At 38.8% G+C, this 17,594-nt stretch overlaps 1 protein-coding gene across 1 annotated transcript; it reads right to left on the bottom strand.

Annotated features, from left to right (window-relative positions):
* Positions 1–1,138: 1,138 nt before the first annotated feature.
* On the bottom strand, positions 1,139–17,080 carry COS1 (6,7-dimethyl-8-ribityllumazine synthase / DMRL synthase / lumazine synthase / riboflavin synthase). Its single transcript, XM_010279550.3, has 8 exons — positions 16,831–17,080; positions 16,618–16,730; positions 16,233–16,328; positions 15,926–16,021; positions 15,096–15,174; positions 14,668–14,714; positions 4,091–4,150; positions 1,139–1,448 (listed from the first exon to the last, which is right to left on the bottom strand). The coding sequence occupies exons 1-8, from the start codon at positions 16,976–16,978 to the stop codon at positions 1,407–1,409; spliced, it is 681 nt and encodes a 226-aa protein (XP_010277852.1). The 5' UTR covers positions 16,979–17,080; the 3' UTR covers positions 1,139–1,406.
* Positions 17,081–17,594: the final 514 nt, after the last annotated feature.

Here is a 17,594-nt window from a genome sequence, read left to right as displayed (position 1 = left end):
CAGAATTTATGCTCAAACCATTTGCACTGCCATAATTTTGCATCAGTGCAAATTTACTTGCATTGCAACCAAACACAACCTTAAGTGCAAATGTCACTACAAACTACAACTTAGTGGTAAAACAGCATAGCTTTAAAGATTAACTTTTTAGCCTAGTTTCATAAACTTTAAAACCATTCTTTTAAGTATTAAAAAAATTATGTTGGTTTATTCTGCATGCCCTAACTCTTAAATCTTAATTAAATGTATCCCAGTAGCTCAAACTTCATATAAACTTTTAAAACATGTATTTATTATGAACTTATTTACAGTCCTTTTTGAGCCTTGGGGCTCAATTTGAAAAGAGTACAAATACAAATATATAGAGTGCAAAACCTTGTATTTTGTATTATTTTGAGCGTAAAACCTTATATTTTGTATTATTTTACAAGGCTCACGTTGGAAGAAGTACAAATACAAATATGTAAAGCACAAAACCTTGTATTTTATATTATTTTATATGTATTTGTAGAGGTGTAAATTGGGTCGTGCCGCTCGCAGCCCAATATGATGGTTCATAGGCCATGCCAGCCTGCCGGGCTTGGGGTTTTAAGTCTATGGGTCAGGCCAGCACAACACAACCAAGTGGGCCGTGCAACCTGCAGACCACATGCCGACACGGCCCACATATATTTTATATATTTATATATATAATATATTTATATATGTATTATATAGTATATAATATATTAATAAAATAAACAATTGTTTTTAATTTTATTATACTATTTTATTTAATTATTGTATACATCAAAATTCATATAAAATAAAATTTTAAGATTTTTTCAATTTTTTAGATAAATAGCTTTGGTCCGGTCCACGGCTTGGTCTGGCCTAAGGCTCAACCCACAGACCAGCCCTGCTCTTGACACAACACGACACAGCACAAGCCCACGCAGGCTTGGGCCATGGGCCATGCCAAGCTAACCCCCCAAAACATCCCAAGGGAGGGAGGCACGGCCTGGGATGGACCACAAGCCGGCACGACAGGGCCGTGGGCCATGCCGAGCTATAATATTTTGAATTATGTAACGTCCATAATTGTCTATCAAGTATCAACTGTGGAACTACTAGTCAATCTAAATAAAGTAAGAACCAGTTTGATCACTCCCAAACGTTGGCATGCTTGTTTGCTTTTATTATAAAATATAAGGTGCAAACCATTGCAAAAATAAAAATAAAAAAATAAATCAAGAAAAGTATTTGGTCCTACTAACCATTAAAACCGCATGTAGCATTAGGAAGTAGGAAATTCAGTTTTCAGGAACATGGAATATTCTGTCCCAGAATCTAAAGAAACAACCTGATTGTAGCTCCTTGAGGTTAAGCCAGATAACCTCTCATGATACTTTTACAATCTCAAAATGTTAACCCTCCAAATGATGTTCAAATAATGATGCCATTTCAATCTGCACCAAACCTAAAATATATCAGAAACTAATAAACAAATAAAGAAAAGAATTTCCCATACATACATTTTTCTCTTTTTATGTCAAAAATTCCCTGTTGGGAAGATCTCAAATTTGGTTCCATATGATTATGCCTTGTGAAATGGAAATGCCAAGATTACCAGTCAAACAATTATACCAAGTACTCATATTGGATTGTCAACATGACACAATCCTCTATCTTTTCGGAGCAGTAGTGCAAGGCGATACAAGTGGAGCTCCAACAATTCTACGGACTCCCATTCTAAAACCCGACTCAATCAGATGACAGAGTAAACTACACATTTTAACATTTTTTTAACAGCAGCCTGAACAAAAGCAGTATTGCCAATATGGCAGTCCAGAACTCTAGAAGAAAGAAACATTAAATCTATAGATCAGGTCAATTTTGGCAATAGAACTCTCAATCGGAAATGAGATACAAAAGAAAAGTTGTCCTTGGGCTGTTTGTTCTTCTAGTTGGGGAGGAAAAGCAAAATTTGGCCTCTTAGAAGGCATAAAGTTTGGTTTTCCACTCTTTACATTGATTCAGTATGGATTATGATCTTGGACAACAGTTTACACACAACGAAGGCCTTGGACTGGGAGGCCAACCCATACACTACAGGTGGCAGTGGAAGGCGAAGTTTATGAATGGCCGGAAGGAAGCAATGGACTACAGAGTAAATGATTTTCATGTGCAGCATGGTTCAGATAGAAGTTGACCTGTTCATGGGAAAGGTAGCCTAGTGGGCTTGCACAGCTCAGCCCGTTCTTTGGGCTTGAGCATGTTTTGAGGCCCGCAGGCTTGGGCTCAGGCTGTAAATATCAGGCCTGGTTATTTTTCAGGCTGGTCTTCAAATTCTTAAATAAGCCTGGCCCAATAATATTATATATAATAAAATATATATTAATAATATTCACTTCCTATTCAGATAGGGTTTTGGGCTTTATATAAGGGCCAAGCTCAGGCTATATATATCATCAGGCCTAATTATTTTTCAGGTTGGGCTTCAAATTCTTAGATAAGCCTAGCCCAATAACATTATATATAACAAAAATATATATTAGTAATGTTACTTCCTATTCAGATAGGGTTTTGGGGACTCATGCTCAAGAATAGGCCTGATGATCAGGCTGGGCTCAGACTCGAGCCCAGACATTTTCTGTTTATAACTGATAAAGCCCGGCCCAGCCCAGACCATGAACAGGTCTAGATAGAAGGGTGGGACAACACCCTACTATTTCAGGAATTAATCATTGGTTTGCATGTCCAAATTAGTCAGTGACTCGGTGCATGATGACTCTGCAACAGGTTTATCTCAAGTTTCTCAAATAACCAAGGAGTCGATGTGGGAGAAATGTTCAAAGGCCCATGATCCTTCAAGGAGATCTTGGGATTATATTGGGAAATGTGGAGCAGTGGAGGAACCACGAAGCATTGATTCAATGGATTTTCAAGCTTATGATACTAATTCATATTGGTTGAAGTTCATAAGTTTCCAGGATCCTTTCTTAGACCCCATACTGTTGAAATGGGTTTAATAGTTGGAAATGTGTCAAATCAGGTAAAGCCTATAGAGGATAAAAATTTGGATGGGCCTGGATCCAAACATCATTGGTTAGGGTCTAAAATAAAAGGAAAAAAATAAAAAAAAACAAAAAACAGTGTTTCCTGTGCTGCAAGGGCTAGGACCCCAAGATATGTTGGTCAAGTGGTTTTGAGCATGGAAGAATGACCATCTTATTTATAGCATCTGGCTTCCTGTTTGTGTTTTTTTTTTTTTTGTACACTTTTCCTTCTTTTAATTTTATTTTACTATCAAAACTATTCAACGAAGTCTGATGTTCAGATTATTTCCCCATCCAACACCTCAATTTTTTTCAACTATTACCAATTGCTTCCTTGTGTACTACTGCACTGAACAAGTGAACATACATGGCAATTCCCCATCAAGGGGCTGCCAACACACCACCCTGTCATTCCAAAAACTGATGCAACCACCTATAGGCTCTATTAGCCAAGCACCATATATTTTGCCTAAAATTCTTCAAGTTTTTGAAACATTACTCATATGGAGAAGAAAGCAGAAGGGAATTCCCAGGTATGGTTTGCTAACTCTTTTCTACATTTCTAACACTAATTCAAGCGCTCTTGGTTTATTGGCTCCAATAACACTCAAAAACTCTTTCCTTTCTGGTCTTAAATTTGGAAAGGAGCTAAAGTTGGAAAACATGTCAAGAGAAGCCGATTCTGGTATCTCCTGAAGTTGGGGAAAAGGATCAAAGGATTCATGGAGGATGTTTGATGATATCAAAGAAGTCTGGCCATAGTGCTATCTATGACTATTTTACTTGCTTTTGGGTGAGTTCAGAAAATAAAGATGCAGATATTTTAGCTAAGCAGATACAGTACTGTTTCACGAAAAGTAATTCCTTCTCTTTGTATCGTCTCTCCTTTAGGTGCTTTAACCAATGCTCTTTCTCTGCCACATGTTTCCTATTTTTCTTACACAGTCCCACTCCCTCTCATTAAATCTTTTTGTTTATTCAACCATAAAACAGAAGCACATGAATAATAGTGATAATACTAACAGTAAGAATCACGATCACAATCAACTTACAGCAGTCAGAGCAGCCTCAGCACCTTTGTTTCCAGATTTACCACCAGCCCTGTTTAAAGCCTGTGCATATCATCAAGTATAAGCCATTATGTCTCAGCAGTTAAATGGCAAAACAGCATATCTCCTGCTTCATTAAAGGGTGATGAGTGAAAAAACTTAATGGGAAGAATTATTAATTACATTAGCTATTATTAAAAAATAAAGAAAAAAATGTGTGGTTTATGTTCTAAATTATAGACAGAATTCAGATACCAATCAACCAATGACCCTTCTGTTAATAGAGATGTACAAACGTATCGAGAAAAAAGGCTAAAACATATTATCTTGGATTTCTTCCAGCTAAACCAACAAGTAAGAGGACAAACCCATCTTTTTCTCTCTTTTTTTTTTCATCTTGATAACATTTATTAGAGGAAAAGGAAGGAAAGGTACAACTTAGAGAAAGAAAACAACAAAACCACAAATTTACACATGGTGGCTATTGCAAATAAGATAGATGCCAGAAAAATAAAATAAAAAAATAAACTCCTCAATTCATAGAACTGGCTGCATTGATGGGTTTTCTTAGGGGACAACAAATCAAAATCATAAATGTCAGCAAGAAACAGAAGAAAATCCCAGCAATTTATCCAGTGATTTAAAAGGCGCGCCTAGGCGCGCCTAGGCGCTCAGGCAAGGCGCATTTTAGGGTAGGCGCCTTTGCTTCTTTTTCCCTTTTTTTGAGTCTGGTCACTGGGCTGGGGGCGTGGCACAAAGGCGGCTCATAGAATTAGGAATGTAATATATCACATTAGCTACTTGATGCAATTGAGAAAAAAAGAGATTGTGGGTTTTATATGCTTGAAAATGTTTTATATGTTTGATTTCATTTTTAAATTATCATTTGAATATGCTTTACATATTATATTTATGTATTTTACTTTTAGATAATAGGTTTTTTGAATCATTTATTTTAAAACTTAAGTTAATATTTTCATTAATATTATGTTTTATAATTTTTTATTTTTTTGAATTTTTTGCATTTTCTTTTGCATTTTTTTTGAATTTTTTGCATTTTTTTTAAATTGTGCGCCTTGCCTCAAAAAGGCGCACACCTCGCCTTGCGCCTTGCACCTTAGGTGCAATATGGCCCTTGCACCTTTTTTGCACCTTGCGCTTTTAAAACACTGAATTTATCCTAAACATTCCACTCACCATTTCGGAAGGGTAGAGGAAATAAAAGATAACTTGGTGAAAAGAATTGTGGAGATAGATAGGAAAGAGGCACTTAGAATCATTTCAGAAGAAGAAAGAGGAGAAAGAAAGAATCAAAAGCAAAAACTTGAAGAGATAGTACAAAAGGAGGAGATTTGTTGGAGACAAAAATCAAGGTGTCAGTGGCTTGCAGAGGGGAACGAAAACACTAAGTTTTTTCACTCTCTTGCAACTAGAAGGAGAAAGAACTTAATCTTGAGTGTGGAGGAAGAGGGACAAGTGGTAAGAGAAAGTCAGAGGATTACAATGATTTTTGTAGATCATTTTAAAGAAATTTTCTCAATCCCACACGGAGTGTTGCCAGGATTGCCAAAGATGGAAGGGGATGTTTTGTCAAAAGAACAATCTCGTTTCCTAGAAAGGAGATTTTCTCTACAATAAATCAAGGAAGCTATTTTTTCAATGGACAGATCTAAAGCCCCTGGATCGGATGGCTTCTCCATGGCCTTCTATTAAGAGTGTTGGGATATGGTGAAATCACACATCATGGAAGTCTTTAATGAATTTTTCTCCAAAGGGGAGGTATCACCAAGCAAATGCCACATTTATCACTTTGATTCCAAAGAAGAGGGAGGCCAAAACCCCTAAAGACTTTAGACCAACAAGTCTCATTGGGAGTGTTTACAAAATTCTGTCAAAGGTTTTAGCAAAAAGACTAAAAAAGGTATTACCCTTGATCATCTCTCCTTTTCAAGGAGCTTTTATAGAAGGAAGGTAGATTGTGGATCAAATCTTGGTGGCTAATGAATGCATAGGGGAAAGAAGAAAGGGTCGAGAAAAGGGGCTGGTTTGTAAGGTAGATCTAGAAAAAGCCTATGTCTTGGTTAATTGGGATGTCCTTCTAAAAGTTTTATTAAGATTCGGATTCGGAGATAGATGGAGGGTTTGGATCAAAGGATGCTTGAATTCAGCTCACTACTCAATCCTAATCAATGGTACAGCAAAGGATTTCTTCCCCTCCAGGAGAGGAATTAGGTAAGGTGCCCCCTTATCCCCATTCCTGTTTACCTTAGTGGCAGAAGTGTTAAGTAGAATGGTGGCGAAAGCTTATGCTCAAGGCCTCATCAGAAGGTGGAGGGTAGGTAGAAACCGAGTAATTGTTACCCATCGCTAATTTGCAGGTGACACCATATTTTTTTGTGAAGGAAACAATGAGGAGTTGGTGGAAAATTTGAGGGTGTTGCTGAATAATTTTGTGGGAGTGACAGACCTGAGGATAAATTGGACCAAAAGTGGAATTGTAGGGGTCAATTTGGAGGAATGAGAACTAATAAAATTTGCGGAAATCTTGGGGTGTGAGATCAGAAGCTGGCCTATTAGTTACCTAGGTTTACCCTTAGGAGGAAATCCCAAGTCAGTTGGTTTCTAGAAACCAGTGTTAGAAAGGTTTGCTTGGAAGTTAGCCCTTTGGAAGAGGCTTTGGGAATTGGGAACATCCTTTTAAGGAACACAGCTCTACTAGGTAAGTGGCTTTGGAAGTTTCCCTTTGAGGGTGACAGATTGTGGCAAAAAGTGATTGAGAGCATTCATGGGATGGCTGGAAATGGCTGGGATGCAAAAGTTTCCCCTCACAGGTCCTCGGCTTCTCCTTGGAAAGCAATTCATGAAATCTACCCTACTTTCCTCAATTCCATCCAGTTCGATGTGGGACAAGGTAATAGAATTCTGTTTTGGGAAGATCTATGGGTAGGGGAAACCCCACTAAAAGACCAATTCCCTGATCTCCTTGCACTATCTAACCTTAAGGGGGAAGCTATATCCATGTTGGGATCACCGTGTCCAACTGGTGTGAACTGGAATTTGGGCTTTAGAAAGGGACTAAGAGAAAATGAGTGTGAATCCTTAACCCACTTGTTGAACCTCTTAGGGCAGATCCACTTGGATCCTTCATTGGAAGACTCTAGAATCTGGGTAGGCTCTCCAAACGGCCTCTTTTCTTGCTCCTCTTTCTTCAAAGTACTTGCTTCCCCCAACCCTCTAGGTGGGATTTTCCCTGTGAAAGTAATCTGGTGCAAGCCTAGTCCCCCGAAGATCCAAGCTTTCTGTTGGGAAGTATTCCTTGGTAAGGTAAACACTTGTGATATGCTGCAGAAAAGAAGGCCATATATGTGCCTTTCTCCTCATGTGTTCATTGTGTAAGGAAAGTGGTGAGACCCTTTCCCATTTAATGATATCATGTTCCTTTGTGCATCGAATTTGGGAATTCTTTTGTACTCTCTTTGGCTACAGGTGGGCTCCCCCTCAAGATGTGGCAAGACTCTTCAACCATGATTTCTTGAGACAGAGAAAGAAAAGAGGGATGGTAATGTGTAGAGCAACGAAGGCAGCAATTTGTTGGGTAATATGGGAAGAGAGAAACAACAGAATTTTCTTAGAAAAAAAGTAGAACAGTAGAGGAAGTGATTGATAGTATCAAGGTGAAAGTAGCCCATTGGGTAAAACTCTTGGACTGCTTTCAAGTCTTCTCAGTCGCAGATATTCTAAGAACATGGTCCAAAGTAGCACAATCTTCGAGAGTAAGAGATAAAGTAAGGCTGGAGTCGAAACCACCTAAAGGCAATAAAGTAAAGCTGAATTTTGGCAGGTGCTCATATGGAAATCCAGGCATCTCAGGAATAGGAGGAGTATTAAGAAACTCCGACAAGAGGATATTGGGCATGTTCTTAGGACCGATTGGCAACAGAAACTCGCTGAAGGACGAACTATTGGCATTACTACGAGGGTTAAAGTTAGCCAAACAACTAGGATGCAGACATGTTGAAGTGGAAGGGGACTCAAAAGTAGTAATTTCATAGGCAACAAATAGCAGCCACACCCCATGGACGTTTAAACATGTGATTAGGGAAGTAGAGAAAATTGCAAAGGAGGTTGAGGCTGAATTTAAATGGATCCGAAGAAGTGCAAATGGGCTAGCTGATGGGTTAGCAAAACAAGGAGCATTGAGATAGCAATTATTTTGGGCTACACTGTAATGAGGGGTGAATAGAGTGATTAAAGGGGATCAGCAATCTCATCATCAAGTTGTATAAACTGCTTACAATCTGAATTTTAATAAAATACATATTTACTAATAAAAAAAAAAACACAAACACACACACAAAATAGCATTAACATAACCTTGTAACCTAAATACTTATTGGGCTCTTACGAATGTCTATGGGCCAAACTCTTAAAGGGAAAGGAACTTGATGCGGGATGAACTTGCAGATGTAAGGGGGATTTGGGAGGGACCTTGGTGTCCAAGAGGAGACTTCAATGTAATTGGATTTGCCAGTGAGTCAAACAATGCAAGACAGAAGGTGGCCACCAGCATGAGAAGATTTAATGATTTGAGCCGAAAGAAATATCTTTGGGATTATTCAGGTTCACATGGTCAAACCTCCAAATAAATCCTATATGCTCCAGGTAATCCTTGGATTGGAAAGAATATTGGTGTGGTATTCTGGGTGTTACTTTGCCAAGAATTACCTCGGATCATTGGCCTATATGCCTCTTTCCAACGTAGTGCATTAGGAGGTCCTACCCCGTTCAGATTTGAAAATATGGCTTTCTCATCCAGTGTTTAAGGAAAAGGTTAGAGAGTGGTCGGAAACACAACTTCAAGACCCGAAATGGGAAGGACAAAAATTTTTGAAGAAACTACAAAAGCTGAAAGAAAAATTGGGAACAACTAGCTACACTTTTGATGACATAAGGAGAAATTGGGAACAACTAGCTATAAGTTTCGCAATCAGAAGCAAGCCGGTGGTGGATTGGAAGCCTAATGATGCAGGCGTCATTAAACTAAATTTTGATGGCAGTAGTTTGGGCAACCCGGGGCCATATGGAATAGGGGGAGTCTTTAGAAATGATGAGAGTCAGACTGTAGCTCTATTTTCTGGTCCTATAGGGTGGGGAGACTCTGTAAATGCAGAACTCCAAGCTGTGTTACAAGGAGTAGAATATGCAAGAGAGTTGGCAGTGGAGCATTTAATGATTGAAGGTGATTCCAAATTGGTTATTGGATGGCTAAAAGAACCAGAGACAGCAGCCTGACCGTACAAGGGGGCTTTGAGAAGATTTAAGTGGCTGACTTCAAATATTTTAGTCACAGTTCAATGGGAAAGAAGATCAGAAAATGGGCTGGCAGACCTTCTAGCTAAACAAGGAGTACATAGGAATCAGCTCTTTTGGGCTCAATTGTAAGCTTTATGGTGTAGTTTGGAGGCTGCACCTCGTGCCTCTTTGTGGGGAATTGTATGATGAATACTTAGTTCTTTATTTAATAAAATTTTCATTATCATTATCTATCAAAAAAAATTAAAGAAGAATTGAAGAAATTAAAGAATGGAATAAAACTCCTTGAGAGAGGGAGAAAATTAGGAGGAGTATGAAGATAAGGCAGGGCAGAAGAGCAATGGTCATCTTGGAGAAGGAAGAATTATGCCGGTTCAAGGGCTTTGTAGATGGCTTAATCTTTGCTGAGAGAATACAAGGCTGGAGAAATGAGCTGGTACGAGATGGCAAAAGATTCTTGGTAGAAAACAGATGGAACAGAAATGGCTGGTTCATTACTCTAATTGAGTTCTTTGGCAAAAGGAGGGAGCAAATGATCTGCTTACCTGAAGGAAGAGATAAACAGAGTTGGAATTGTTAGTGGCAGCATTGGAAGAGGTTACTTTAGAGGGAGACAAGCCTTTGAAAACAGAACAAGTGGTTTCAGAGGAAGAGAAGAAAAGAACATCCAAAGAAGGTGAAAGTATGAATACTAAACTTGATGAAACAGAGACTGGTGCTCAGAATGGAAAAAAACAGTGTTGCTCTTCACTGGAGCCTGTTCAAAAATAGTGTGGAAGGAAGAGTAATGAACTGTACTGTAACTCTTGATGCTATTTTGGGGTCAACACTCTTTGTCTGAGTGGTTGACAGTGTAAGATGTTTATTTGATATCCTTAATGAAAGCTACCATTTCCAATCAAAAAAAAAAAATAATGTGGAAGGAAGAGTAATGGACTGGGTCAAGAAGAAAGTTGTGAAACTAGAAAGTGAAGTCAAAGACTGGAAAGAAATACTGGAAGTGCTGGTGGAGAAGCTTCACTTAAAACAGAAGGTCACCCTTATTCCATTTGACAAACAGAGAGAAATCCTCGATGTAGGGGAAACTCAGATTGATACGATGGCTGTTGAAACAAAGCTTGGCCAGATCATGGTGGAAAACTGGTCACCCTCTTGTAATGAGAGGAATCTCTCACAGAAGCATCATTATTAAAATCTTGGGCTACCTTTTGACCTTTGGCAGGAAATTTTTCTCCACAAAATTGCAGTGGTCTGTGGAGGTGTCCTGGAATCATACTGCATGCAAGACCTTTGAGCAATCAAGATCAAAGTGGCTGGAGCAAAAGCGGAGAAGATCCCCCAAGCAATGGAGATTTTTGCAGATGATTATTGGAGAACAGTCTGGCTAGCTTTAGAGGTTGAAGCCAAACTCTGGAATCCAAGGTCGAAGAAGGAAGAAGGTGCTGAGGTGAACAACTGGATGCCAGGGAGCTGAAACGTCGGTGGAATTTCTCAGAACGGACACTTTTCCTTTTAGGCTACGTTTGGTTTAAAGGAAAAGGTAGAGAAAAGAAAGGAAAGTTAGGGAAACCTATAAAAGATTTGTGAAGGTTTCCCTAACTTTCCTTTCCTTTCCCTACTTTTTCCTTCAAACCAAACATAGCATTAAGGATAAATTTTCAAATTATTTTGAACCAGATCAAACAGCCCAGAAGAAATCTTATGTGGAGGCGCTAAATCGAATTCTAACCTAGACGGGTCAATTAGAACCAATGGGTAGAGAAAGGAACCAGAAGCCCATACCTCTTTTACATCAAGTGAACTTGCTTTAAATCCAAACTGAGCCGGGTCATATTAATGAAGCATGTAGAGGGGCCTGTTTTGTCAATAGGGGACGATAATATCTGTCTATCATTGTCCTCCTCAACTCTTCCTAGCAGCCATCACATCCCTACAGCGTAAAACTCAACTAGGGGTGTTCTCCAATCCTCTCCTCAAGAAGAAATCAAAGTCAAGGTGCCACAAAAAGCTTGGAGGTGGCAACGTCATGGTATGGAAAACTCAACAACTCCTAGAAAGCCAAATCCACAGTATAACAGGGATTCACAATGAGATTCTGACTGTGAGACAGATTGGGAGGATCTTAGAGACCTCAAAGAAGAAGTGAATCAACCTTCTAGTGTAAGCAGTCTTGATTCAACGAGTGCCCACAAACTTGACAATTCTGATTTTTTTGGAACCGAACTCCTCTTCGGTAAAGACACTGGTACAGAAACTTTGGTACTGATGGAAATGGGAGATGGGGATTCCATTGCATATTGTGGGGAGTATTATTTAAAATTAAAATACATAAACATAAGATGTAAAGCATATTCAAATGAGAATTTAAAAATAAAATCAAACATATAAAACATTTTCAAGCATGTAAAACCTCTAATCTCTTCTTTCACTCAATTGCATTACTTCAAGTAGCTAATGTAATGTAAAACATATTACATTCCTGATTCTACGAGCCGCCTTTGTGCCACGCCCCTCGAGGCTAGCCCAAACAAATCAATGTTAGGTGTTAAATTCTTAGTTCTCAAACAAAAAATAATGAATTTACAATTTTAATTGCTTTTTAAGAAAATATTTTATTAGGATGAATGAATGAACAACATTAGCAAATAGGGGGTTCTCGGAGCTTAAGAAAATCTTTTGTGAGGATTGTGGTGAATGAATCCAGTTTAAGGAATCTGAAAGCTTTAGTTAATGATTTCCAAATGATCTCAAAGTTAAAAGTCAATTGGGGAAAGAGTTGTGGTAGGAACTAACATGGACGAGGGAAGAAATCCAATTTTTGGCAAAAATACTAGGTTGTGAGGCAAAAATGTGGCCACTAGAGTACCTTGGGATGCCTTTAGGAGGAAATCTGAAACTTGAGAGTTTCTAGAAACCAATTGTAGAGAGATTCACCAAAAAGCTACCCATGTTGAAGAGAAACTATATCTCTATGGGGGTAGGATTACTTTGATTAAGTCCACCTTGGCAAACTTGCCCACTTACTTCCTGTCCACCTTTAGGATCTCGACAAAAGTAGCTGGATAACTAGAGAAGATGATGAGGGACTTCTTATGGGAGCCAGGAGAGGGAGAAAAAGCCCACTTGATAAAATGGGAGCAAGTTCGTAAACCCACGGAGCAAGGCAGACTAGGCATTGAGAACTTGGCGAAGTGAAATACAGCTCTTCTAGGTAAGTAACTACAGGGACTTCCTCGTAAGGAAGATAGATTTTGGCACGAGATCATTGAAAGCATTCATGGTGTAGCATACAATGGTTGGGATACAAAATTAGCTTCAAAGGCAGCTTTAAACTCCCCCTAGAAAGCAATCATTGAGGTATTGCCTATTTTTCCTAATTTCATTCATCTTGATATGGGGTGTAGGAATAAGGTCTTATTTTGGGAGATCATTAGCTTGGGGACCAGCCCTTTAAAGTGCAATTCCCCGACCTTTACTCCTTGTCAAATCTTAAGGCTGAACTTGTAGCCAGGGTTGGAGTGTCATCAAGATTCGAGATAAATTGGAACTTTGGGTTTATAAGGGGCTTGAGAGATAATAAATGTGATTTCCTCCTCCTCCTCCTTTCAAACATGGAAATGGTTTACCTGGATCAAAATGTTCTTGATATTAGAGTTTGGCACCCAGCCCCTGGTGGCTTGTTTTCTTGTGCCTCTCTTTTTAATCTGCTAACCCTTTCTGACTCTGGAGGTAAATTTCACTGTGAGAGAAATCTATTGCAAATCAATACCTCCTAAAATATAGGCTCTTTGTTGAGAGATGTTCCTAGGGAAGGTAAAACACCTATGATGTGCTACAGAAAAGAAGGCAAAATAATTGCTTTTCTCCACATGTATGTGTCCTTTGTAAGGCTTGTGGTGAAACCCTCCCTCACTTACTGATATCCTGCTCTTCTGTATCTTATATTTGGGATTACTTCTGCTCTCTCTTTGGTTGCAGATGGGCCCCCCACAAGATACAGTGAGTTTGTTCAACTCCAATTTCCTGAGGTGACAAAAGAAAAGGGGAAAATGTATGTGAAAGGTAGTAAGAGAAGCCTTGGCTTGGTCTATATGGGCAGAAAGAAATAAAGAATATTCAATGAAAAAAGTAAGTCAAAGGAGGAATTGATTGAAGCCATAAAAATCAGATCTGCACACTGGGTTAAAACTCTGGAACAATTCAGGGGTGTTTCTACAGATGACATTTGAAGGAATTGGAGAGAAGTGGCACAATCAGAAACTTATAAAGATAGTGTGAGAATGGAATGGAAACCACCAAAGTAAATAAACTAAAGCTAATTTTGATTGCAGCTCAATTTGGCAATCTGGGAAGTGCAGAAATAGAGGGAGCTTTTCAGAATAACCCAGGAGAAGTAATGGCACTGTTCTCAGGACCAAATGGATTTCGTGAATCAATTCAGACTGAATCTCAGGCTCTTCTGCAGGGCTTGAAACATGCTGAGCAGTTAGGAGCAAGAGAATTGGAAATTGAAGGGGATTCACTACTGATCATAATATGGGCAAAGAAAATTGAATCAGTACCATGAAAATTCAGAATTATTTTTAGACAATTTGACCTACTTGCCAGGAGATTTAACTCTAGCCTTGGTTGGGTGAAAAGGGAAGCAAATGGGGTGGCTGATGTGCTAGCAAAGCAGGGGGTTAATAGACCCACTTTGTTTTGGGCAATGATGTAATCTGTTGTAAACTGGGTTCCAGAATATGGAATCACTTCTATAAAGGCAATTCCTGATTTTTGGTGCTACCCAATTTCAGTTAGGAACCTCCTGGAAGGGTGGAAAATACAAGGTATGTCTAAGAAAGGGAGACCCTTTCTGGGCAGTGGTGCCTATAGCAGTGTCTTGTGGGCTATTTGGCAGGAAAGAAAGAGTAGAATCTTTGATCAAAAGGTCAATTCTGAAGAGTAGAATCTTTGTTAATGTTTCAGTGGACCTCATCAAGAGCTAGATTTCAAATCTTAAATGTTTTGATGGGGAGGTTTTTTCTTCTTGTTTTGAGAGTAGACTTTTTGGGGTCCCTAATGGGTGTATATGGTGTACAGAATCTCTTTGTACAGAGGACCATGTATACTTTTTGCATTTTATATTAATAAAATATATGTTACCTTTCAAAAAAAAATAAGAAAAAAGAAAAGGTGAACCAAGTATATGAAATTCTCCATCAATTAGCAAGCTTGAGAAATTGCATTAACACATACCAAGAGGCAACACTTACACCTAAACTTACCTGATCCATGTCATCACAGGTTAGAACACCAAATATGCATGGAACCCCTGCAATATCAGAAAGAGAGCTCCTTCAGCTTCTTCACTACATTCAGGAACTGGGAAAAAATTGTAATAGATTGTGAAAAACTGGAAACTTCTGCAACCAGATTTCAACAGAGAATGCTAGCATCCCAATGCTTCTACCTCCCCACAGCAAAAGACTAGAAGCCATAAATATCTAATATGATAGACATACCAAAAGACAAAAACAATAAAGATAAAAAAACACTCAAAGGTGCTTTGTATCACCTCCAAAGAAGCAGACCCCACCCACTTTCAAGCAAAAGGCACTATTCTCATGATTTGTTAAAGAAACCAAGAACCATAATTCAATCTTGATACATTTCATTGCATGGGGGAAAATAGAATTGATATGACAGGGCAAACCTGAATTTAACCCTGCTGACAGTACTCCAGATGCAGCCGAATTAGCAACAGCATCATAGTGTGTAGTATCACCTCTTATCTACTGACACAGAAATCTCATGTTTAGCTGGGGAAATGGTGACAAGTCTGATGACACCAACATAAAAAATAAAGGGTGGACTAATAAGAAGAAAAGCTCTAGAAATGATATATCATTAATCATATGCCAACCAGTCTAACTAACCACATGGACAAAATGAATGGCATAGGCATGGCAAATAAGTCATGTTAGCAACATATAAGAACATGCTTCATGGCAGGGACATCAACAAGCATGATCAAAAAACTCCAATGACCAGTCATGTTGATGCAAATCAATCTACCTAAACTTGGAAGGACCAAAAGAAGAGAAGGTAAAAGAAATTTTTTCCTTGCAATATCTCAATAGAGGAGATACTGTTTTCATTAATCATGATTTAACAGACTAAGCACCCGAATACACTTTAAATTAGCCTGAAGTTATGTTTGGTGAAAAACCTGGAAAGTCCAATACACTTTAAATGAGCTAACGAACTATCTGGTAAAGCTAATCCTAGTAGCTTCTTCAATGCGGCTCAGTCGACGCAGCTTAATCAAAGCCGAAGCCCTCCCAAACGGGCTCTTTACAAAAGGGGGTTCCATGGTGTATATTGAAACTTGAAAGATGTGTTAAATTTAAAAGGTTTAAAGCTATGTGGGAAATGTCGAATCAAGCAATAGAAAATATATATTTTCCCATTACTAATAATATATTTACAGTGGAGCATCCAGAATCCAAAATTGCTAATAGATAATGTAAAAGGGAACCATACCACAGCTCCAATACATAAAACCGCTTGATATTTTCCTGATTTCCCAAGCCTTTCTGCAACAACAGGAATTTCAAAGCTTCCAGGAACCCACACAACCTAATGAACAGTGAAGAAAATAATAGTCCTTTTAACAAGTGCCTGGAGAAAAGGAAGACTAAAGACCAGGCTATACCTACATGTTGTCCATGCAATGAAGATAAGGAAGCATTTTATTATCCCATCAACATAACAATTGATAGAAACCATTCAGCAGGAGGGTCACAGTTCTGGTTGATGAAAACCCAAAGGTTTTAAGGGGGCTACTTACGTCAATATCCTCTTCTCTAACTGAATGTCTTTTGAAAGTTTCCAAAGCTCCCTCCAACAGCAGCTTTGTCACAATTTCATTGAACCGTGCTACAACCTTTATAATGAGGAAGGAATCAATGGCAAGAACAACTTATGGAAAAACGTGAAGTATTATAATAAATCTTCTTTCATTTGAACCTCCAATTCACACAAATTGTTTCACCTCTTGCTTCATCATATACTAGTTCAATTAAAGGTACCACTTTTACTCCACATTCCCTGACATTCCACTGGGTATGTGGATACTTTAAAAAAAATAAATAAAACCAAAAATAAATAAAAATCAAATCTAAAGGAACTGAAAAGTTTTTCACACTGAATTTAGGGGGTTCCGTGAAACTCACCACAGCGAAACGAAGGCCCTCTGTTCTGGTCAGGGATCCAATAAGGTGTCGAACAGCTGCTGTTTGAGCGAAAGAAGAACCCTTTCTCTGAATGATTACGGTAGGGGAAGAAACTACCCGAAACAGAAAAAAAAACAACAACTAAATTCTCAAAATGGGGGAGAGAGAGAGAGAGAGAGATTACACATCAAAGGGCAAATGGGCAAATGGTACCTTGAACTGACGACGAAAAGGAGACGAGTGTCTTTGGATGATCTAATGAGAGAAATGGAATGGATCGAGGAATTGTGGAGGAAGCAAACCATCTCTTATGCTGCGCAACGAAAGATCCAGCGGCCCCAGCAAACGAAGAAGATGCCATTGTCTCTCTCTCCCCCGCAACTGCAACTCCTCAAGCTAAGCCTGTACAGTAGAGCAGAGTGGAGTGGGGATATCTCAATGAATCCAATGACGATTCCGAAGTGGGGGAGAGTCCATGATTCAACCGGTGCGCAAGCACGTACGACAGATGGGAAGAAACTAAAAGATTCTGATCAAATAAATGATGTCAAATGTTCCAATTGAGTGATTTATTTACTCAGTGTGAATGTTCTCAATGAATCATCAAAAAAAAATTCCTGTGCAGCCGAAGTAGAGAAGGTGGTGATCAATTCTCTTGTGGGCCACATCTCAAGAAGTCCGTGGGTGATAAGGTCCCTCTAGGTGATCAATTGTTTTTTCATGGTTTTCAAAACCGGACCGATCGGACGGTCAGACCGGAAAATTGGGAACAGATCAGGTGACCGGTTTCATTTTACTCTTATTTGACCGAAAACCGCTGATTTGGTCAATAAATTGCTGATTCGGGTGGTTGAATTATTCAAATCATTCAATAGTTTTGACCATTTTTTTATTTTTTATTTCTTATTTTTTGTCAAAATGGGCCATTTATTCGGTTCAAATAATCGGACCATTTACCCCGAGAACCTAACCCCTGA

This window comes from Nelumbo nucifera, chromosome 1 (genome assembly GCF_055504915.1).
Source record: "Nelumbo nucifera cultivar China Antique chromosome 1, China Antique-T2T, whole genome shotgun sequence".
Taxonomy (NCBI): domain Eukaryota; kingdom Viridiplantae; phylum Streptophyta; class Magnoliopsida; order Proteales; family Nelumbonaceae; genus Nelumbo; species Nelumbo nucifera.
This window is presented reverse-complemented; position numbering and strand designations above follow the sequence as displayed.

Bases quoted from the DNA above. Each gene is read 5' to 3' on its own strand.
- COS1 (XM_010279550.3), bottom strand. From the start codon at position 16,978: ATGGCATCTTCTTCGTTTGCTGGGGCCGCTGGATCTTTCGTTGCGCAG. The intron at 16,731-16,830 runs GTACCATTTGCC...TGTTTCGGGTAG, and splicing joins CTTTTCGTCGTCAGTTCAAG to TTTCTTCCCCTACCGTAATC. The intron at 15,175-15,925 runs GTATGGTTCCCT...CTGTGTCAGTAG, and splicing joins TTTTATGTATTGGAGCTGTG to ATAAGAGGTGATACTACACA.